The sequence below is a fragment of the Nymphaea colorata genome, chromosome 11 (assembly GCF_008831285.2).
Source record: "Nymphaea colorata isolate Beijing-Zhang1983 chromosome 11, ASM883128v2, whole genome shotgun sequence".
Taxonomy (NCBI): domain Eukaryota; kingdom Viridiplantae; phylum Streptophyta; class Magnoliopsida; order Nymphaeales; family Nymphaeaceae; genus Nymphaea; species Nymphaea colorata.
In genome coordinates this window covers 12,429,553-12,452,468 of record NC_045148.1, presented here as the reverse complement: position 1 = coordinate 12,452,468, position 22,916 = coordinate 12,429,553, and the positions used below count along the sequence as shown (strand labels likewise).

At 40.0% G+C, this 22,916-nt stretch overlaps 2 protein-coding genes across 7 annotated transcripts in view; one reads left to right on the top strand and one right to left on the bottom strand.

The window, feature by feature from the left end:
- Positions 1–10,946, bottom strand: part of LOC126410541 (secreted RxLR effector protein 161-like) — a 40,444-nt gene extending 29,498 nt beyond the window's left edge. Inside the window, exon 1 of the mRNA XM_050080581.1 lies at positions 10,910–10,946. Coding sequence (XP_049936538.1) covers positions 10,910–10,943 — 34 coding nt within the window. The 5' untranslated portion in view covers positions 10,944–10,946. The remainder of the gene's footprint in view (positions 1–10,909) is intronic.
- LOC116264390 (U-box domain-containing protein 4) overlaps positions 1–22,916 on the top strand; it is a 66,648-nt gene that overhangs the window by 32,463 nt on the left and 11,269 nt on the right. For 3 of the 6 annotated variants that reach the window (XM_031644562.2, XM_031644564.2, XM_031644567.2), the window contains 3 exons: positions 2,071–2,351; positions 6,496–6,612; positions 6,694–8,751. In XM_031644562.2, the coding sequence (XP_031500422.1) occupies positions 2,071–2,351; positions 6,496–6,612; positions 6,694–8,751 (2,456 nt within the window). Of the gene's footprint in view, positions 1–1,818; positions 1,917–2,070; positions 2,352–6,495; positions 6,613–6,693; positions 8,752–22,916 lie in introns of all 6 variants that reach the window. The other 3 variants (XM_031644568.2, XM_031644566.2, XM_031644563.2) reach the window with 3 other exon arrangements.

The window sequence follows — 22,916 nt, the reverse complement described above, 5'->3', positions numbered from 1 at the left end:
GTGCTTGGCCTTGACAGGGACGTCGAGCTTAGTTGGTGGGGGAAGGCTTGTAAGACCGCTGCCCTGGTCCCTTGCTGGGGATGGCTTGGCGTAGTGAGGGCCATGGATGGCGCTTACCTGGTCCCTAGGAAACAACAGTAGGCCACAACCCGGAAGCAACAAGCAGTGGGGCAGAAATCCAAAGGGAGTCCGAAATTTATGGTAGTGCAGGGGTTTTTGGTGTTTCTTCTGTACACGAGGAGCAATCACCCCCTGCACCTATATAGGGACTACTATCTGTTGAGGGTTACCGGCCCCTCGACATGTGGCCGCTGCGAAAAGGAAGGCTGGGACACTTGGTAGCACTTGATGGCAGAAATTTGAATATGGTTCCTTGGAGGAAATAGATTTGGTTAGGTGGCAGCCAGGCTGCGCCTAGCAGCTGCTGGCTGCGGGACAGATGTCAAATAATAGAGGGCCAGGTGCCCTATGGGCAGCAATACGTGTGGCCAACCGCTGGCCTTACATGGGCAGTGGTTTTTGGACAGGTGGCCGTCAGGCAGTTTGAGCCTGCGGCCATATTTGAATCTTTGCGGGTTCTTGTTGCCGCCTTGGTTTTGAATTCAAACATTGTAATAGCTCTGGCTGGATACTTAAGCCCAACCGGGCCGAGCAGTGTGGTAGAAGAGAGGGCACATGTATTTGCTTTGACTATCATGTAAGTCTTGCTTGATGAAAAAAAACCAAGTCTTCGACCTGGGGCAAAGCTGGGTTGTTCCTTCGAGTTTACTTGTTTGTACGAGTGGTGGTTTGGCTGGTAAGTCTAGGCTACAGACTTATGCCGTATAAGTTGAGAACGAAAGAGAAATTCGTCCCTGTAATAGTTGGTATTGAGGCGTGGAAGGCTGACCTTTCTTGCTGCTTTGAAGGAACTCGGCCTAGACCCCGTGCAAGGTAATGTCCCCCCATCTTGTAAAAGTTTTAAAAATTAATTTATAGCCTTTTATCACAATTTATTCATGATTTTTTCACGTTTTTTAATTTACCTTTTTTTTTTTCATTTTTTCCCTACTTTTTGTTCTCATTTTCATTCACTTTTTAAACTTGTTCTGAAGGTTCTTGGTGATTTGTAGAGATGAAAATAGTCTTGATTGCTCTTGGGTAAAACCATTCTCAGGATTTCCATGATTCGTTTGCAAATTTGGAGAAAAATGGGGCACAATGGGGTGATTAGAGGCAAATTGGTCATTATTCTAGCTGGCGATAACCTGGGTGATCTAGGTCATGGTGTCAGATACTTGGAGTGTATGAATAGCTCTGGTGTAGTTCACATCCCTTTACATTAAAAATCCTTTTGGAAAATCAATTCAAATTCCTATTTGTAAGGGGTAAAATGGTCATTGTTTCTTGTAAAAATTTGGAGGTGCTGAGTGAGCATCAGACAAGCTTTTGACTATTTGAAAGATGATTGGTCTAACATAGGCAGTCCAAAGTCCAAACACAAGAAAATGTTTGGGTACATCAAGAATGTGGATTGAATATAGGAAATGCCAATTGACAGTGACATAATTAGTTAGACGCACTGCATCAAATAAATAATTACCACCAGGTATGATTGATGCTTTCATTTTTCATGCTCTAACATTCTGAATTTGCACAACTTTTAGAGACTTTTCTTTTGTTTGAAATTTTGTCATTTATTGTTTGCTAAGTCACATGGGTACTTCAGTAAGGTCCACGTACCCGTGTCGCCGCACCCGTACCCGTACCTTTGTGACATAGATTGTTTGTTATATTGCTTGACTTTTAAATGTTTTTCTTCAATCTTGGCTCTTGCAGAAAGCCTGCCAATTGATTTCGGTAGAACAAAAGGAAAAAATGCATCATTAACCTCGTTTTTATCATGTATCAGGAATATTTTGGTCCATACATATCTGGTATGTCTGCGTATGTGATTCATATGAAGTTTTTGGTTTTGTTTCTCTCTCTCTCTCTCTCTTTTCTTTACTGTATTGTCACGTTAAGAGTGCATAGATCTATGTACTGTTTCTTTGAAATACTTTTATAACATGTTTGCGAATTTTGAAATAGGTAAGATGGAGAAATCAATGATAAGAGATCTCCTCAACAGCATGTCTCACTTTCATCACATATTCTCTGTGGATAAGGGAAAGACAGGGTCAGCTCAGATGTACTATCAAAGCATTGCTGATTTACTGATGCTTCTAATGCCTATGCTTAATGATATTATTGATTCTGAGGTACCCTCCAATGAGCAACTCAGCAGGAGATTGGAAGAATTGGACACTTTTGTTGATGATGCTAAAAAGTTCCTGGAAGGCTGGCACCCATTGATGAGCAAGACCTACAATGTATGTTTCTTTCTCGTCTGACTGGTGGTCCTTTGTTTGTCAAGGAACACAAAACTTTTGACAAAAAGCTTATTATATGGTAGATTCACATGCATAGCCAGATTAGTTTGGAACTATGAGGAAAACAAGTAGGAATTGTTGCCACCCTTATTTCCTGGAAATTATACAAGCTTTTGTAGGCCAATCTGACATAGTTGGGTGCTATTTTTAGTGAGAAATTGGAAACTATTTGCATTCAATTCCCACATTCAATAATGATTTTCTTGCTAAAGTCTCTCCCTGGACAGAGAATAAAATGGTATCTATAATAATGGACGATCAACTTTTTGATGGTGAAAATGGACGATCGCCCTCCTTGACGGCAGTATCCAAGCGTGAGAAATGAAGAACAGAGGGTTTCTTTCAAAAAGAAGTCGAATAAGTAGGTCTCGGGGTGGGTTTTTGTGAAATCAGCCCGTATCGTACGATATGGGGTGTATCGCCCCGTATCGTACGATACGGGCAGGAACGATACACCTCCTATTTACGATACGGGGGAGTGTATCGTATCGTATTTTCAAAACGATACGGTACGTATCATACGATACAGGCTCGTATCGTACGATACGTACAACACTGATCTATATGAATGTCAATGAACAGGCTGGTGCAATGTATTCCTGTAAAGAAAAGGACCACCAATGTTGGAACTGTCGTATATTAATGGTATAGTAAGTATGGCTGAGGAATGAAATTTTATCGGTGTAGTATATATTATATTGTAATCAATGTCATTCTTGACATTCCGAATTGGGCCTTACTCCTTAGTCAATCATGATGAAAAAGAAAAGTATAGGCTTAATAGTTTCAGTAAGCATGTAGTTAAAAACATAATGTTATTTGCTATGATTTTACAAAATGAGTTATGAAACAATTTGAATGTTGTTTAAACTTTAAAAGCACATTTTTTTGAAAAAAACATGGAAAACGAAAAAAACACGTTTTTTGTCGCATTTTTTTACTTTTTTCATTTTTTTAATGCCAAACAGTTTTTTTTCATTTTCTATTTTTTATTTGTTGCAAATCTACTTATCTTTTGATGTTTGTGTTATTTTTTTCACTTATTTTATATTTTTCATTTTTAGTTTTTTTTTAAATACCATTTTTTCCCGTTATTTTCCTGTATTTTTCAAGCCCGCCATATCATACTCGAGAAAAACCTCGCCGTTTAAAACTCCGAGATGTTATTTGTGACTATGATACATACATATATAAAATACAGTTTATTTTGATGAATAGGTGAAAGGGCCACTTAAAAATTTGGAAAACAAATGTCTTTTATTGTCTTCTTTTCTTCACTTGTATAGTATATATACCATTGTCACAAATATCGTTCTCGGGAAATCTCAGCCAAGTTTTTCTTGGGTATTGTTCAGCAAAGTTGTTCTTCTCAGTTAATTCTTAGAAAATTTCGACAATTTTTAAAATGTTAAAAAAAATAATAAAAACCTTAAAATTCAAAATATTAAAAAAATTAAGAACTCGGGAACAAATTGCAATAAAATGGTGAGATTTTCATTTTTAGTGAGTTTTTAAAGATCTCACATTTACCAAAAGAGACAAAAGCTTTGCTTGTATTGTGCATCTTACTTTTGAGGTTCCGTTTCCTGCTCGTTTTCCCATTTACTCTGGCCATAAATCATTAAGCCAGACCTCCTATGTTCCTCTCGTTCGAAGGCTACTGCAAGAAAAAATTTGGTTGAATGTCAAACTGTTCTCTTCATTTTTGTAAAATGTTCCAAATGGTGTGGTCGTTGCAAACTCTAATGAATGAATTACCTCCAACCTAAAACCCCAAAGGAGAGAACGATAAGAAACATTAGGCCACCAGAAACCAGCTCCACAACATTCCCATTGAAATGTGGCGACCTAGCAAACAATGTCCTCTAAAGTTGCTCCAAAAATCATATGGTCACCTATATCACATGGGTATGAATGCGGGTGTTGCAAATTTCAGAAAAAAAATGGGTGCAGGTGTGATCTCTCTCTCTCTCTCTATATATATATATATATATATAATTGGTCACTCGGGCACGGATGTATATATATATATACACACACACTATATTCCAAAATCTATAGCATTCCATATAATATACATGCTCTAGAGTCTGATTTCAGATTTTACAATTTTACTCGTAATAGCTGTTATATATCTAGTATTATAAATTTATAACTGTCTAAATATACAACATAGATTGCATATAACATATGTAAAACTGATTATAAAATTGGCAATACAATGATACATGTATAGAACTTACAAGCAGCACTCTCTCTCTCTCTCTCTCTCTTTTAAGACATATAAGACCACTTATAAACAGCAACAACATATATGACCACATGATATATGCAAGATATAAAATTATAAGCATATTATAATTTCTAGTATTAAACTGCAAAAGTATGCAGTAAAATACTAAAAACAGAATAAGGGATGTAGCAAAGCAGAAAAAACTAAAAAAAAAGAAGCATTGTTTCTGGAAAAAAATAAAAAGGGGGACAAAAATTATCTCGATGCAGTTTGAATGCACCAAATTCGCATTGACTGCACCCAATGCCATGTCAGAGGTACACCTGCACCCGAGTTGTGTCGACTCAGGTGCTTTTGCTGTTTTGGTGAGTGTGTTTTAATGGCAGTAGGATCCAAAGTGAACCAAGCTCAATTGTGATGTACATGAAGAATGTTAGATGGAAGTGGGTGTTACTCATAATTTATGTCCACAAGCTCATAATCATTTGGACATCTTAAATGCACATTCTCTTGTATCCATAATGGGATAAATGCACATAAAATTATGCATTGGTTGGTATGAGTAAGGAGAAGATTTTGCCTCATTGCCTTCTTAACTTAGGCAAATCAGATCACAAATTGTCTATATGCATTAGATGGAACTTATGTTGCAAGGACATGGATGCAGGCGTCACTGTTGGACATGAGTACGAGTGTCAGATACCACGAACCTTAAAAAATTGGTCACTTGGGCACGGCTCTATGTATATATATGTATATAAGTATATAACATTTCATAGAGAAAAAATAAATCCTGCAAGCCAAAAAAAAAAAAAAGGAAGACAAGATGCTAACTTAAAATCTGTTATATACTTAATTAACTTTTTAGTTGCTTTATTTGTTTATGTATGATTTGATATCAAGTTTACTACTTTGAAATTTAATTAAATAAAATAAAGTTTTTTGGCTTTTAATACCATTGATCATCCTTTTTAAAGGACGATAGTCCCAAGGGCCAGGGCCCCTGCCACTCCTTGGCTTTACCCTTGCATAGTCCTCCTGTCATTTTTTTTAAAGGATGACCAGGGGGGTTGGATGACATGCCGCCTGTTGTCCTCCGTTTTCCTTAAGAAAGGATGACAGAGGGTGAGAGGGATAGAGGGTTTGTTAAGCATGTCTGAAAAGAATTTACATATATTGACATCATCTAGAGGATTAGGATGTAACAATATCTAGAATTTACATATATTGACATCTATGGTTTTTGCAATCTGAAGTTTTGTGAAATCTGTTTCCTCGTCCTATATGACCTATATTACAATTACAGTGTGTAGGATGTACCACCCTCACATCTATGTGCCCAGAATCCAACTCATGAAAGGCTATGGACTAGTGTCTGTAACTTTTAGCAAGTTGCCTCCTGAAGAGTTGGATATGTATAAGATAGTTTCTTAATAAAGTTATATGTTACTGCTATTTCTCATATTTGGTATGTTGAGTCTGCAAGTTCTGTAGTATCTCGTAACGAACTTGTCAAATATCGTTTGTTTATTAGCTTGGTCAGACTACTTTCCTCTTGAAGGCACCTTAATGCTTGTTCTTAATGCAATATTTGTTCGTGTGGATATTATCAGCTTTTGTGAGGTTAAGTGTTGGCTTGGACATGTATGTGTTAGTTTCTTAATAAAGTTATATGTCAATGCTATTTCTCATATTTGGTAGATTCAGTTTCAAGATCTGTAGTATTTTTGTGCTGTATATTACTCATAATGAACTTGTCAAATACCACTTGTTTATTAGCTTGGTTGGACTCTCTCGAAGTTACCGTAATGCTGATTTTAATGCAATATTCCTTTGTGCGGATATTATCAGCTTTTGCAAATTGAAGTGGTGGCTGAGAAGATTCAGGAGTCTATACTAGTGATTTGCAGAATCCTTAGTTCTTTTACCTTATCTGCTGCCTCAGTATCTAATATAAATTGTATTCGGGTATCAACCAAACTTATCCTCAAATTCATTTATTTTGCAATCATCATGAGCAACTGAACACTAATCTCTTTGTTGCTTTAGGCTTTGCAGAATCATGAATCTGTGTGCAAGAATCATGTATCATCTGTGATCAGGGAGGCCACAAAAAATCAGAGAGAGAGCAATTTCCCTAGCTCTGAGACCATGGTGAAGATTGCAGATTGCCTGAGTTTGTCATCAAGTCAGGAACTTCTAATGGAGGCTGTGGCTCTGGAGAAGGCGAAGATAGAGGCAGGACACGAAAAAAATGCTGAAGAAGTTGAGCTTATAGATGATCTCATTGCTCTTGTTACCTACATGCATGACTGCCTTGTGAAAATAAAACAATCCCAAACAGATGGTAGAGTGCCAATTCCTTCTGATTTCTGCTGTCCACTTTCTCTTGAACCGATGTCAGATCCAGTGATTGTGGCATCTGGACAAACTTATGAGCGGGCCTTTATCCGAAAATGGTTAGATATGGGTTTGACAGTTTGTCCAAAGACACGGCAAAATCTAGCTCATACTAATCTCATTCCCAACTTTACTGTCAAGGAACTCATTGCAAATTGGTGTGAATTAAATAATGTCAAGTTGCCTGATCCAGTGAAGTCTATTAATTCAAATCAGCCCTCTATGCTTCTAGCTCATGTGGAATCTCTTCCTACTGATGCCCATCTTCCTGTGTCTCCTAGCGCTAAAGCACTGGAGCCATCCATGCTTGCAGCTTCAGTTGATCAGAGGCTCTCAAATGGAAGCAGTCTAGAAGCTTATCCAAATCAAAATGTTTCTTCCCATTTGGACCCTCCTAGGGTTTCTGATGGCGCTTCTGTGAGTAGTTCAACTGAACCTTCAGACATCGAAAATGGATCTGGCAAGGGATTGCTTAAGGTATCAGCAAACAATGAAAATGGGATGACTAATTTGGGAAGCTTAGGTGTGAACTCTGCCCATCTAGCTCCAGCATTAGTTGAAAATGATTCTTCTGAAGTTGGCTTAATTGATGAGCAGGTTGAAGGTCATACACGCAGTACATCCATGTCAAGTGCTGTTTCCAGCACAGACGTGCAAGGTGAAGCTGGGGATGTCAATGAAATGTCCAGTGACAACACAAATGACAACAGGGATGCTTCTGGGGAAGTAACTTCAAAGGATCCTGCATCATCTGCTCCTCCAAGGGATTCAGATATTCCTACTAGGTTGTCAGATTTTCGGACTAGAAGCCAGCCTTTATGGAGAAGGCAGTCAGAACGAAGCTTTGTTCCAAGGATTACTTCTTCACCTCTTCCTGAATCAAAGTCAAACATGTCAGAAGTTGAGGCTCAGGTTAAGAAGCTGATTGAAGATCTACAGAACCCATCTATAGAAGTAAAAAGATCTGCTGCTATTGAATTGCGGCATCTTTCAAAGCACAACATGGAGAATCGAATTATGATTGCTAGCTGTGGAGCCATCAAGTTCTTAGTTGAGCTACTCTATTCGATGGATGTGAGAACCCAAGAAAATGCTGTGACTGCATTGCTGAATCTATCAATCAATGACAATAATAAGAGTGCAATTGCCAATGCTGGAGCAATAGATCCTCTCATTCATGTGCTTAAAACAGGAAGTCCAGAAGCTAAAGAAAATTCTGCTGCAACCCTTTTCAGCCTTTCAGTGATAGATGAGAACAAGGCCAGGATTGGAAGATCTGGTGCAATCCATCCGTTGGTTGAACTATTGGGCAATGGGACTCCCCGTGGAAAGAAAGATGCTGCTACTGCTTTATTTAATTTGTCGATCTGTCATGAGAACAAGGCTCGGATTGTACAAGCTGGGGCTGTGAGGCACCTTGTGGATCTAATGGATCCAGCAGCAGGCATGGTTGACAAGGCTGTTGCTGTCTTATCCAACCTTTCAACAATCCCAGATGGGCGTACTGCGATTGGTCAGGAAGGTGGAATTCCAGTTCTTGTGGAGGTTGTGGAACTTGGATCTTCAAGAGGAAAAGAAAATGCAGCAGCAGCATTGCTACAACTTTGTACATACAGCCCAAGATTCTCTAATATGGTTCTGCAAGAAGGTGTCGTGCCTCCTTTAGTAGCATTATCCCAATCTGGCACAGCCCGAGCAAAAGAGAAGGTACCTCTTTCTCTCTCTTGTGTGTGTTTGGATAATGTTGATAAGTAGGCATGGAATGGTTACACTTCTAAGTACAATATATATAAATACAAAATGTTTCATTTCCTAATTGTTAATAATATTTAGAAGATAAATCTATAAACCATATTATGAATTGTGATTACTTATCATGTAATGTTGACACTATGACCATTTAAGTAGTGTAATCTTAAATATATATAAGAAAAGAGTTAATGAGGGGGCATTCCTATCTTCATCCTTATCTTTGAATTTAATTGCATAATTCAACCAAGTAATTGCCATTCCACCATTGCTTGCATGTGTTCTTAGGAGAATTTGTAATATCTTAGAGATGTAAAAAGCAACAAAAGGTGTTGTTTTCATCAACTGAAGTTGAATCTAGATCTATAATGACCACTACAACGGAGATGGTTTGACTTGGACAATTTTGGGTGATATGCGAAAGCACCTGAAGGAGCCTACCGGTGTTGCCACAATCAGATCTTCATCTGTATGAGCACATAAAACAATATATAGACATGGACTGCTATTAGGCCTGAACATGAGGTGAGCCGCTCGACCTCCGCTCAACTAATGATACCTTAAGCTCGAGTTGAGCTGGACATAAGAGCTCAACTCGACAGTACAATGTCAAGCTTGAGTTCGACTCGAGAAGCTCAATGAACTCGTTTTTGCATTTTTGTTTCTAGATTCTTTTAAATGTTTTCATCTTCTTGCTTGTTCAACTCATCGAGCTCAGTTGAAGCTCGTTTAAATGAGGTCGATAAAGCTTGTTAACTTGTGAATAAAGCTCGATAGGTTAACAACACAGCAATGCATATACCTTCAGAAAGGGGGGGAAAACAATGATATCAATAACCAAAAAAAAAAGAGAAAAGAAAAAGAAAACAACTGCAAAAATAATCACAACAACAACAAGAATAACAACAACAATACCGATAATAGCTGTAAATCAGGCCCAAACAAGGCAAATACTTCAAGAATATCACTCTTGAATCTCCCACTAACTCAACAAGGCAATACACAAGAGTCCTCTAACAAAGAAGATAAAGAAAACATATATTGATCTTCAACAATAAACAAGATGTGGCTTAACAAGCCATATGATAAAAAGAGGGGAATGTACACTATATATAGAGGAGAGAACAAAGGGAAGAAGAGGGCCAGCCATTGGGACTAGTTCCAACGGCTAGAATTCTAGCCATTGGGACTAGTCCCCTTTGGGGAATAAGGATAAAGAAAGAGGGTAAAAGGGGAAAGTAAAAATATAAAAAAGGGAAAAATTACATAAGTATCCTAGTATCCAAATATATATAAAATATATATATATATACATATACATTTAGAATGCATACAATCTAACATTCTAACACCCCCTCTCAAACTTACAATGTGATAACCGAAAGTTTGCTAAGGAGAAATTTAAATCTTGCAGCGGCAAGAGCCTTTGTGAAGAAGTCGCCTAGTTGATATTCAGAAGAAACATAGGAGAGATCAATATTCTTCTGAAGGAATTCTTCACGAACATAATGACAGTCCATCTCTATATGCTTCGTTCTTTCGTGAAATGTGTGATTGCTAGCAATATAAATTGCACTTTTGTTCTCACAGCGAAGCTTGACAGGATCCTTGATATGAATTCCCATATCTTTCAGCAAGCTCTTCAACCACACTATCTCCATTGTTGTAGTTGCCATTGTACGATACTCAGCTTCTGTTGATGATAGTGACACCTTATTTTGTTTCTTGCATCGTCAGGAAATTAAGGAATCACCTAAAAACACACAAAAACCAGTGGTGGAGTGCCTATTATTGGGATCTCCACCCCAATCAGCATCTGTATAAGCAACTAATTCTAATAGAGAGGAGGAAGACAGAAATAGTCCTTTGTTGATAGTACTTTTCACATAACGGACAATCCGCATTGCCGCTCCTATGTGCACTGAGGTGGGTCTTTGCTGAAATTGGCTTATCACATGCACAACATGAGCAATGTCAGGTCTGGTGATGGAGAGATAAAAGAGAGCACTAACTATTTGCCGAAAGGGAGTGAGATTCTCTAATATCTCTCCATCATCAATTTTCATTTTTACTCCCAGTGCTTCTGCAGTATCCACAACTTTGTCATCTGAGATACCTGTTCTGTCAACTAATTCACTGGCAAACTTCATTTGAGAAAGAAGATAACCCTGTTTGCTATAAGCAACTTCAATTCCAAGAAAATATGTTACATAGTCTTCCCAAATCAGTCATTTGAAAACATTTGTTAAGAAAATGTTTTACTTCTATAAGCCCTTTATCAGAACTCCCAATAATATCATATCATCAACATACAATAATAAAACAATTACACCTACGGTGGTGGTTTTAACAAACATGGCAATATCAGAGTAGCAAGATTGAAAGCCTTGATTAAACATGACACCACTAAACTTGTCAAACCAGGCCTTGGGAGCTTGTTTTAAACCATAAAGGACTTTCTTAAGACGTAAAACTTTGTCTTGAGGTAGGTCAAAACCAGGAGGAGCACTCATGAAAACTTCTTCCTGTAGGTGACCATTTAAGAGGACATTTTTAATATCCATTTGAAAAATAGTCCAATGTTTAATAGAAGCAATGACAATAAGAGTTCTAACAGAAGTCATGCGAGCAACAGGGGCAAAAGTTTCTTCATAATCAATCCCATATTCTTGAGCATATCCCTTGGCAACAAGTCTGGCCTTATATCTTTCTAAGGCTCCATCACTTCTCGTTTTGATTTTATAGATCCATCTACAACCAATAGTCTTTTTCCCCGTTGGTAGAGACACAATATCCCAAGTCTCATTGTCTTCAAGAGCTTTAAGCTCAAGATTTATGGCTTCAATCCAATTGGATCTTCCTTAGCTTCAAGGTAAGAAGATGACTCATAAAAAGAATGATGTGCCATAAGACAAGCTCGAAATGTTGGAGAAAAAGACTCATAAGAGATAAATCTTTGAGGAGGCCTAATGTGCCTATGGGATCTCCTAGGAATAGATTGATTGGTCTCTTGATTTTGGAGATCTCTTCTTCTATAAACTAAGATCTCTTTTGGAGGAATGGTAGGATTATCATTGTTGACTTCTTCAATTTGCACTTCTTCAACTTTATCGGGTTCATCATCATCAATATCGTCATCATCATCATCATTGGTCCAAAGAAAAGTATAACCTTCTAGTTTCTTGGGTTCATCTTTGAAACCATCTTCATTTTTTAAAAAGATCACATTTCTAGAAACATAAACTTTATCTCTTTCAATATCATAACATCTATAACTCTTTTGAGATTCAGAATACCCAATAAAAACACAACCAATGGCATTGGAAGAAAGCTTATCGTCTTTGTCACTTAACACAAAACATTTGCAACCAAAGACTTTAAGTCTATTGTAATTAGGTTTAACATGGTGAAGTTTTTCAAAAGGAGAAATATGTTTCAAAAGTTTGGTAGACATTCTATTAATTAGATAGGTTGAAGTCAAAACAGCCTCAGCCCAAAAGTTTTTGGGATCATTTTTAGATAAAAGAAGAGCTCTAGTAGTTTCAATAATGTGCTTATGCTTACGCTCGGCCACTCCGTTTTGTTGTGGGGTGTTAGGACAAGATCTTTGATGAACAATGCCTTTTTCTTTTAGAAATTGTTGAAATTCATTTGACATAAATTCTCCTCCCGAATCACTTCTAAAGACTTTGATACTTGAGCCAAATTGGGTATAGATCATGTTGTAAAAATTCTTAAAGTTCGTTAAAACCTCTGATTTGTGTTTTAGAAAGTAAACCCAAGTATGTCTAGAATAATCATCAATAAAGATCACATAGTACAATAATCCTCCTTTTGACATAATAGGAGCGTGTCCCCACACATCTGAATGCACCAAATCAAAAGATTTTTGGGCAATAAAATTTCTATTATCAAAAGGTAAGACTTTCATTTTTGCCTTAATACAATCATTACAATAGAAATTCTTTTGACAAAACTTCTCCATAAAGGGAAGATGAGACATTTTTTTCTAGATTAGAATGTCCAAGTCTTTGATGCCAAGTTAGAATGTCACATCCTTTGGATTTATTGCAAGATGGTCTTGAAAGATCCAAAAACTCTATGTAGTAGAGGTCATTTGTTCTAAGACCTTCCCCAATCGTCTTCTTGGATACACGATCCTGTATCAAACATTTGTATTGTGAGAAGATTATATCAAAACCAAGGTCGGCTATTTGAGAAACGGATAATAAATTTAAGTTTAACTTAGGAATATATCTTACTTGAGGTACTTTTAGAGTTTTGGATCCAAAAGTTTGGTCAAGATTTCCAATAAAATCAATTTCAAAAGAAGTACCATCCGCCGTTTTCACAAAAGAATAAGAATCATTTTTGGTGCATTCGGTGAGAAGGTTCCACAAGGAGTCATATGAAAAGATGCACCCGAATCAATAATCCAAGAACACTTACTTGAGGAAGTAGATGCCACGGTGTGCCCAATGTTGTGGGTGTGCCTCCTCCTTTTAGTAACGGTTGAATAACTTCAATGATCTTGGGTTGAAGAGCACTCATGAGTTGATGAAGTTGAAATGAGCTTGCATCTTTCCTTTCTTCTTGAATTGGAGCCGCAACATTGCTTCTTTTGTCAAAATATCTAAGTTTTGGACATCTAGGCTTGGTATGTCCTTCTTCTTGACAATGATAGCAAATAATTTTTCTTCTTGCTCCTTCATTTGTACGATTAAAGTGAGGAGGTCTATAAGGTCTCAAATGGGCCCTCGGCCTAGATGTGGCAAGAACATTGTTGACTTTTTCTTTATCAAGACAAAGTCGATTTTCTTCCATTTGAAGCTCCGCAATAGCCTTATTCATAGATGGTGTTTTAGAACGATGGAGTAAAGCGGTTTTAACACCATCAAATTCTGGTCTAAGACCTATGATAAACTTATAGAACTTGTCACGTTGTATTTGCTTTTCTCTAAGAAGAAGATCTTGCGTCCAATGTGGTTCAAAGATGCTTAATTCATCATACAATTGATTCATTTCAGCCACATAATCTTTAATGGATCTATCTCCCTGTTGGAGATTGTGAATTTTGAGTTGAACATTATGCATATAAGCAACATCTCTCATGGTATGAGTTTTCTTTAGATACTCCCAAGCCTCTAGGGCAGAATTTAATTTAGAGATTTGCCCACTAGTACCATTGTCAACACAAGTCAAGATCCAAGTGATAATTTTGTGATGACCAACACTCCATTCTTCCCATTTCTTGTTGTATTCAGCCACTACTTTCTCTTTTTCGGTTCCATCTAATTCCATAGCTCTTCCATCAACAACTTTCGTAAGGACTAGTTGTGGTTCAAGTTTTGTCCCATCAACTAGTCTCCAAAGGCTTTTACTACGAATAAAGTGTTCCATAGTTCTAGCCCATTGTATGTAATTTGTTGATGATATTTGTTCAAAATTTATGTGTTTTTTATTTCTTATCTTCTTTTAATTCAGTTCTGGTTAAAATTGGACTTTGACCAAAAGGGACTGAACAAATGTTGTAAAAGGTGTATCATAATGCACATTGGTTGTACTGACCTATATGCCTTATCATAATGTATCGTAAACATATCATAAAATTATTTTAAGAAATCAGAAAAATAAATTAAAATTTCATAAAAAAAATTATGAAAAATGTATTGTACGTATAAAAAAAACTCATCACACACACAATGAACATTCACTATTCATTATTCATCAGCCATAATATGTTAACAACACGTTCAGAAAATAAACTTCAAAGCCCTTAACACCACATCAAAACAGACATAATTGTTCATTGCTAAATGAGAATTGAAAATATATCATGATTATGATCAATTGATATGAAGAAACACAAAAGCCTTTCTTTTTCAAACATGAACGAGTTTCCCACTAGCAAATCTCACTTCTCAAGCTGGTGGATTACTCCTACAAAATTGAGTGTTTTTACTGGTTTCTCTCTAAAACCAGCAAAAACTCCTCCTCCCAAAGCTCTTAAAAATGTTAAAAATGGAGGAGAGGCAGTTTTAAAAGAGAAATCGACCAAAAGGGGCATCAGGCCCCTTTTTGAAAAGCTACATCTGATTGTACAATACAGGCATTGCCCCCCATATCATATGATAATGTCGTATACACATGCAATACACACACAAAATGTTTATTGAACGTGTATTGTAGAGGTTTTCACAACCTTTATGATACATATCTTATAAGGTAAATAACACTAAACTAAACTAGCCATTGGTTTATATATGGGGGATTACTTTATCATTTACGTGTTTAATGCTTTTCTGGGAATTTTGTGAGTTTAAATCAAAGTTCTTTTTTTAATCTTGTATGCCTGGTCCTCATTGATAGTCTGCTTTTTGTGCCTTGTGCAAATGCTGTGATTTCAAACAAGCCTTGCACTCCGACTGTTTTCAAGTTATTGGATGAAAAATTATGAATGTAAAGCAACAAAAATATCAAAAGACATCACCCAAAAATAGTGAGCTGGAAGTTCTCGAAATATTCATTTTCAGGAAAATTTTGAAATGCACGAGGAAAAATTGAGCTGTCTTCCAATTCATTATGAAACAAGTAAAGAAGAGAGACATTCTAATTGAAAAATTGAAATAATAACCTAAAAACGTGGAAGAATCCTGCATCTTGAGTTAAATATTGAGTGAAGGGCAGCTTGAAAGAATTATTAATACGAAGGTGTTGCGTCTTAAAATATACAATCATTGCATTTATTAGCTGAAACCTGAAAGCAAGATGTACTAGGTCACAGAATGGCTGCTACTTCCTTTTTAAGGAATTGAAAATAAACAAATCTCATGATTTGGCAGACCCTATGTCACATAGGTACGACCGTACGGGTATGGGTTCGGAATATTTTTAAAAAACTTGGGTACAGCGGTACAATGTATGTGTGTGTGTATATATATATATACGTAAGGAATTGAAAACAAACAAATCTCATGATATGGCAGGCCCTATGTCACATAGGTACGGGTATGGGTTCAGAATATTTTTAAAAAACTTGGGTACAATGTGTGTGTGTGTGTGTGTGTATATATATATATATATATATATATATACACACACACACACACATATATATACTTATAGATATAACGTAAAATAAGAGTTCAAATAAACAAAATAACACATGCATGATTCAAAAGTTATAGATTCTAAAGAATAAACTATTGAACAAAATATCAAAACACAGGCCAGTATGCGTTTACTGAGTATGAATGATATGAAGAAGAAAATTGAAATCCTAAACTTTGGCTAGGAAAAGGACTCTGTCAACTTTGACGGAGTCCTAAATTGCATGGATATGGTCCCGATTACGTTGATTGTATCCGGTACTATTTGATTGGTGCCCAAGAAGTACCCGGGATAGTAGTGGTACCAGTACTGGTGTCGTACCCGACCGGTACATGTATGCTGTCTTTACAACTGTACCCATGTGACAAGAGACATACTCTATTTCCATGCTAGATTCTAGGTTTCTTTCAAATCCTTAAGCGAAACAACATCTTAATTGCTATGTCACATGAGCACGGGTAAGGGTACGATGCAGGTACAACGATTTTAGAAATTTGGTGGAGCTACGACAGAGTGCATATAACTAAATATATATATATTATATATATAATAATCCAAAAAAGATCTCAAAATTAAAGTAAATGAGAGGAAAATATAGAATCTTAGTGGAAGGGAAATACAAAGAAGGGAAAAATCACAATTAAAGAGAAAGTTAAGTTTGAAAATATGATTTTAAATGTTTCAAAATGCAGCCGTACCCACGTACCCATGTTGCCGTACCCATGATCCGACACATGTGCTTGGGCAAATCTCACGTACCCTTGTCACATAGCTAAATTCTTATTCAGACGCTTAACTAGGGAAAGTTCAATAACATTGTGAACCTCTAATTTGCACATTCGGAAAACAGCCCTAGTGAATTGGGCTAACATGGTCATACCTTCTAATGGCTAAATTCACAGCCTAATCATTGACCAAGGGTCTGCTTCATTGATGTGCACAATCAAGGTTGACTTGGACAATCAGGTTTTTTGGAGGTTTTTGGATAGAAAACCAGTTTTCTTTAGTAGGTCTTCCAACTTTGCTATGAAAAGCCTGTGTGTAGCTCTATGTTGTCAAGGCACCAAGGCGCTGCCTAGGCGAGCCTAGGGGCACCTAGGCCAAAAAGGCTACCATTTTTTTAATTTTTTTTTTTACTTATGTAAAGGTATAATACATATAACTGATTGCAATATATAATAGTACAATATTACATATTACTACAGCCATAGACAGCTTCAAATGGAGTTGTTTCAGTGGAAGAATGCCAACCTGTATTATAGGCATACTCTGCCCAAGACAGGTAATCAGCCCATAATTTTGGTCGTTGACCAGCAAAGCAACACAAGTATGCTTCCAAACTTCTATTAACAACCTCCGTTTGGCCATCCGATTACGGGTGATAGGCTGTATTCATTTGTAACTTATTCTCCTGCAATTGGAAATATTCTTTTCAAAAATTACTCAATAATAGGGAGTCACGCTCATTTGCTATTGAACAAGAGACCCCATGCAGCTTGCCCACTTGTTCTTGGAGTGCTCTTGCCATTGACTTAGCCGAAAATGGGTTAGCTAAAGCAATGAGATGGCATACTTAGTCAAACAATCCACTACTACTGATTTGCCGCTCGAAAGTGGGAGCACTTCTATGAAGTGAATAGAAATATCTTCCCACACTAGTTCAGGTATGGGAAAGGGGTGAAGCAGCCTGCTGGCTTCCTTGTCTCCTATTTATTTTGTTGGCACGTGGTAGTTCTTGATGTACTCTATGTCTGCTTCTTCATGCAAGGCCAATAGAAGGTGCTCCGAATTCGGCGGTAAGTCTTCTCTACTCCATGGCCTGCTTCCTTGGAATCCTGGTAGTGTTCCATTTAAAATTTGGGAAGTTTTCTGGTGGGATATAGATCTTGCTTTGGTACCGTAAGTAGGGCTCCCTCCAAGTGTACCCGTAAGTCTGGACTGGGCTTTTATTTAATTGTGCCTTTATCTTCTACACTGCCTCAGCTTATTGATGGGCATGTTTAATCATTTCCCACAGTTCAACCTAGACCTGGCAAAATAGAAAACAGTGGTCCTCTTGATAACTGTCCTGTTTGAACAGCCCATTTGCCACCAAGTTCTCCTTCCTTTTTTGTATTGGACTTCAAAATCAAAGTCCATAAGCTTGGCTATCCAACGTTGTTGTGTAGGAGTTAGGGAAGATTGCTGCAAACAATATTGCAGACTATGGTGATCAGTCATCGCCACAAACCTTCGCCCCATTAAATATTTGCTTCCATTTAAGGATGGCAAACACCATGGCTATGAGCTCATGCTCTTTAGCTGACTTGGCCGTGAAGTTGGTACCCGTTGCCTTGTTGAAAAAGGCAATAGGATGCTGCTCTTGACTGAGCGCAACCCCTATGCCATGATCTGACACATCAGCTTCTATAGGGAAAGGGACTTGAAAATTCGGCATCTTCAAAACTGGTGCTGACGTAATGGCTTGTTTGAGTGCTTTAAATGCCTCTCCCTCCTTCTCGCCCCGCTGGAATCTATCCCTTTTTGTTAACTCAGTTAAAGGTGCTGCCAGCAGTCATAACCCTTGAAAAATCATCGACAATAGCCTGCCAAGCCCAAGAATGACCGTAACTCCTTCCCCGAGCTAGGTGTTTTCTGTTCTCTTACTGCTTTCACCTTATTGTCCTCCATTTTGACCATTCCTTTACGGATCACATGGCCAAAATACACAATCTGATCAGTTCCAAATGCACACTTAGACTCTCTAGCATGCAGTTCATGTTGCTGCAGTGTGGATAAAACCAACTGCAAGTGCTGAAAATGCCCTTCCTCCCTTGGGCTTTTCACTAAAATATCATCAAAGAACACAAGTACAAATTGTCGAAGATAATGTCTAAAAAGATCGTTCATTAAGGATTGAGAAGTGGGAGGGGCATTGGTTAGCCCGAAGGACATCGCCTTGGACTCATAATGCCCATTGTGAATTTGGTTAGCAGTTTTGGGTATGTCTCGGTTTGCCACCCTGATTTGATGATACCCTGCCTTTAAAATCTAATTTGAAAAATAAGCAACTCCATAAAATTCATCTAATAATTCTTCGATGAGGGGAATGGATAGCATTGTTTTAAGATTATTGCGTTCAATGCGTAGTAATCAATGCAAAATCTCCACCCTCCATTCTTCTTATTTACCAACAATGCCGGGGATGCATAGGGGCTGCTACGAGTCGAGACAACTTGGGCTCGACTTGAACTCGCTCGAAAATACTCGACTCAAGCTCGACTCATTTGGTAAACAAGTTGAGCTCGAACTCCAACTGAAGCTCGACTTAAATGAGTCGAGTTCGAGCCTGTGGAGGGCAAGTCGTTTAACTCGACTCGCTTCCCTTGTTTATTTCTGCAAAAAATTGAACTGCTTTTGAAAACCCAAAATTTTGGTTTTCAGAACTTTGAACCACCTTGCGTTGTGAGCTTTGGCTCTGTCACGCGCCTCTCGCTTCTCTCTCTCTCTCTATCTTTCATACTCTGGCTCTCTCTCTCTCTCTCTACCGGTGACGACGGCCGGTCATCGGCCCACAACTTTGCAGGCTGCAGCTGTAAATATTAAAGAGAGGGGAGGTGAATGGTAGCGACAAGCGTCCAACTCTAGGGATGGAAGGGGGATAGGAAGCACTAAATGGGGTCAAAGGGAGTCCTTGGGTTGTGGCAGAGATGAAGGACTCAGCCCACCAGGGCATGAGGGTGTGGCTTGAGACATTCAACACAACAGAGGATGCATTGCTTGCCTATGATAGTGAAGGACTGAACCTTGAAGGGCGAAGGTTGAAGCTTGCTGGTAGGAAAGTTTCTCTTCCGAAATTTCCATTTCTATGTTCTTGTATTGCCATGTTGAATCATGTGTTATTAAAGTTTGGCCCTCCAAATCATATTTCCCCATCTTAAACCCTAGAGCTGAAATGGTCCCTTCTTGATCCAGCGAGTACCATGCTCCAACTATTTTTATTAATTATTTATTGGGCACCAAGACATATTAGCCATCTAGCATAGTTGCCATTGAAATGAGCAAAGGCTCATGGAAACCAATAATTGACAAATTTCTGATATTAGAGAACGGAGCAGAGCGATATGATGATGAAGTCGACTAACGAGCTTAAATGAGTCGAGCTCGAGCTCAGACTCGTTTTATCAAGTCAATTTGAGCTTAGCTTATAAAGCTCGACTTGAGCTCGAGTCGAGCAAGATGTGACATGAGCCGAGCTTGAGCTGAACGAGCTCGAGCTCGGCTTGCTCGTTGAACATCCCTAGGGGCTGCGGTTGGGTGGAATAAAATTACCATATGCTAGCATCTTTTTCACCAATTCTTCCAGCATCTCCCACTAGTGTTGGCTGTATTGGTTCGAGCATCGGCTGTCATTTCTAGCCCCGTTTTGGAGTTCTATATGGTGGTCATAGGTTCTTTGCAGAGGCAAACCCTTGGGAGGCTCAAATACAGTCCTAAACTCCTTCAATAGAGCTTGCAGACGTTGTTGGCATATGTAACCTTGTGCTTCGGATCTCTGGCCTGTTTCTTCTACTCGTAGTTTAGCTGTCATCAATAGCATGAGGGACGTCACAGGCCCTTTCATCATCCTCGATACTTTTTGCTCTCCCATTGCTTTCCTTGGAACTGCTTCTAAAGTCGGTGGGCCTCCCTTCGCCTTCCCAAAGTGCATCTTCATTCCTATGAAGTCCCACACGCCTTCACCTAGGCTGGGCAGCCACTGTACCCCCAACACGAGGTTTGCTCCTACCATTCCTAGAGTGAAATGCTCAACCAAAAACTTATGACCCTGAAAACAAAATAATACAAGACACTACCTGGCCGGACAGGAACCCAACTCAGAAACCCAATAGGAAAAGGAGTATGGTTAATCCCAAACCAAAGGCCAAACCTACTAGAAGAATCTAGATGGATGTGAGGCTAATACAAACGGAAGCGATACATAAAAACTCTCACAACTAACTCAAGCAAACCATAACAAACCATGCCTAATCGTACAAACCACACCCACCCGTGGAAGGCTAGTTGCCTAGCGATCGTGTCTTCGGCTTCGAGCCTCCGAGGGGCCACTAAGTGCAACGGTGGCCGAAGCCGGGCTAGAAAGCAAAAACAAAAGCAAGAACTTCCACCCACGTATCTATAGGGAGTTCAGAAAAGTCACCGGCCAAGCCGAGCTTGGCAATAAGCAGCAGGGTAGACCCGAGGTGAATCCCAAGCCTCGGGTAATGCAGCTAAAGGGCAAGGAAGAAGGTCGAAGAAGGCCCTCCTGGCCGACGACGAGGATGTTGCCGGCAGTGGCTCAGGCCTCCTGGCCGAGCGGTTGAGAGGCCTGTCGACAGATGCGGCCCGCCTGGCTGCCGCAGCAGGTGAAGGCGCTGGACGGCTGCCGAGAGCGCACTGGAATCCCTGGCCATTGTCGAGTGGGACGGATGGAGCGGGGGCTCAGCCCGCCCGGCCGGGCGCTGACGAGGGACGCCCCAAGACTACCACCCCGGCTGTTACAAGGGGGGAAAAGAATCAATACCGGCCAAGAAGGATCTTGGCTAAGCCAAAAGGTGACTGCGGGGAGAAGAGCCTAGCCCCGAGTATTGTAGCTTCGGTACAAGGAAAACCGCTTGAGGCGAGCCTCCACGTACCTAGCTGCTAAAGACTACCGCCTGTAGTTGGGACCTGCTGAGGAGGGCCGTGAGGTGCCATGGTCTCGGGCCGAGGACGCCGGTCTTCGCAGCCGCCTGCTGCCGAGGTGCCGGGCGCGGATAGAGCAGCCGTCTGCTGCCTAGCGCTGAGAAGATGTGGTCGCGCGCTTGCGAGCGCCTGTCGAGAGATGCGACCGCCTGTCGCTAAGGCTGCGGCCTGAGATGCCGCTGAGAGTACCGAGGGGGGCTGAAGCCGTGGGACGGCAACACCGACCTACCTTACGCCGGATGTGGCTCGGCCACGTACGTCGGAATGAGGCCGATGCGAGGGAGTAGGACCGAGGAAGGAGCCGGAGGAACTAGCGGGGTAGCTAGCTCGACGGGCTAAACCTAAACCTAACTAGGCTCGGTTGGGCTTGGACCGAATGAGCTCTATAGCTTGGCTGGGTCTAGTCAAGTGGGGTTACGGTTCGGGTAGGCCAGGGAGAGACGGGCTTAGGTAAGGGATTGAGGTTACTAACTAGTAGGATGGTTCAAGTGGGCGAGGCCTAGGTGAGAGCACTAGGCTCGGGTCGGTCAAGTTGACGTAGTAAATGAATTGGTTTGACTAATTGGGTAAGCTAGACTAGGCTCGGGTCAAACGGGGAAGGGGGTTAGGTGCGAAGCTAGATGGGTCCCACGAGCTATGCACGTGGCAACTAGGGTTATGTTGGAGGTGAAGGGATGGTGCGGCGGCTAGGTGGGCACTTACCTAATTCGGACGAGGGCAAGGAATTTGGGGACTTGCCTAAAGTGTAGGGCTGATTGGCACGTGAGGAGGTCCTAACGGGTGGGGGGATTGAGGCTAGGCTGGTGTTGCCTAGTGTGGCGCCAAGAGGATCGCACAAATCCGTAGAGGATCGCTAAAGAGATTACCGAATAAGGAAAGGAAGATCGCCTCTTTCCTAAAAGGTAGGAGAGGAGATCGGATGGGGTTTCCTTGGCGATATGGAGGTGGGCCAAGGAGATGCACTCGAGATCTTGGTGGCTCTCGATGGGGGACACGTGTGGCGATGTAGGGCTGGTAGAAGACGCTGTTTTGGCAAGGGAAGGTGAGGCAATCTGGCTGGTGACGAGATAGGAAAGGCTAAGGGACGCGTGAGAGGGTTTCCAAATACGAAAGGGGAAAGACGCGTGAAGATGATGTGGATGCCGCGTGGGAAAACGCGTGGCACCGCGTGGGACCAGGTGGGACGTGTGGAGGATGACACGGCTGATGAGATGGCAGGAGGGTACACGAGATGTTGACACGTGGAGAGATGGAGGGTAAGGACGAGCTGCGACTTGGGGTTGACGTGATGAATAATGCACCAAATAGGA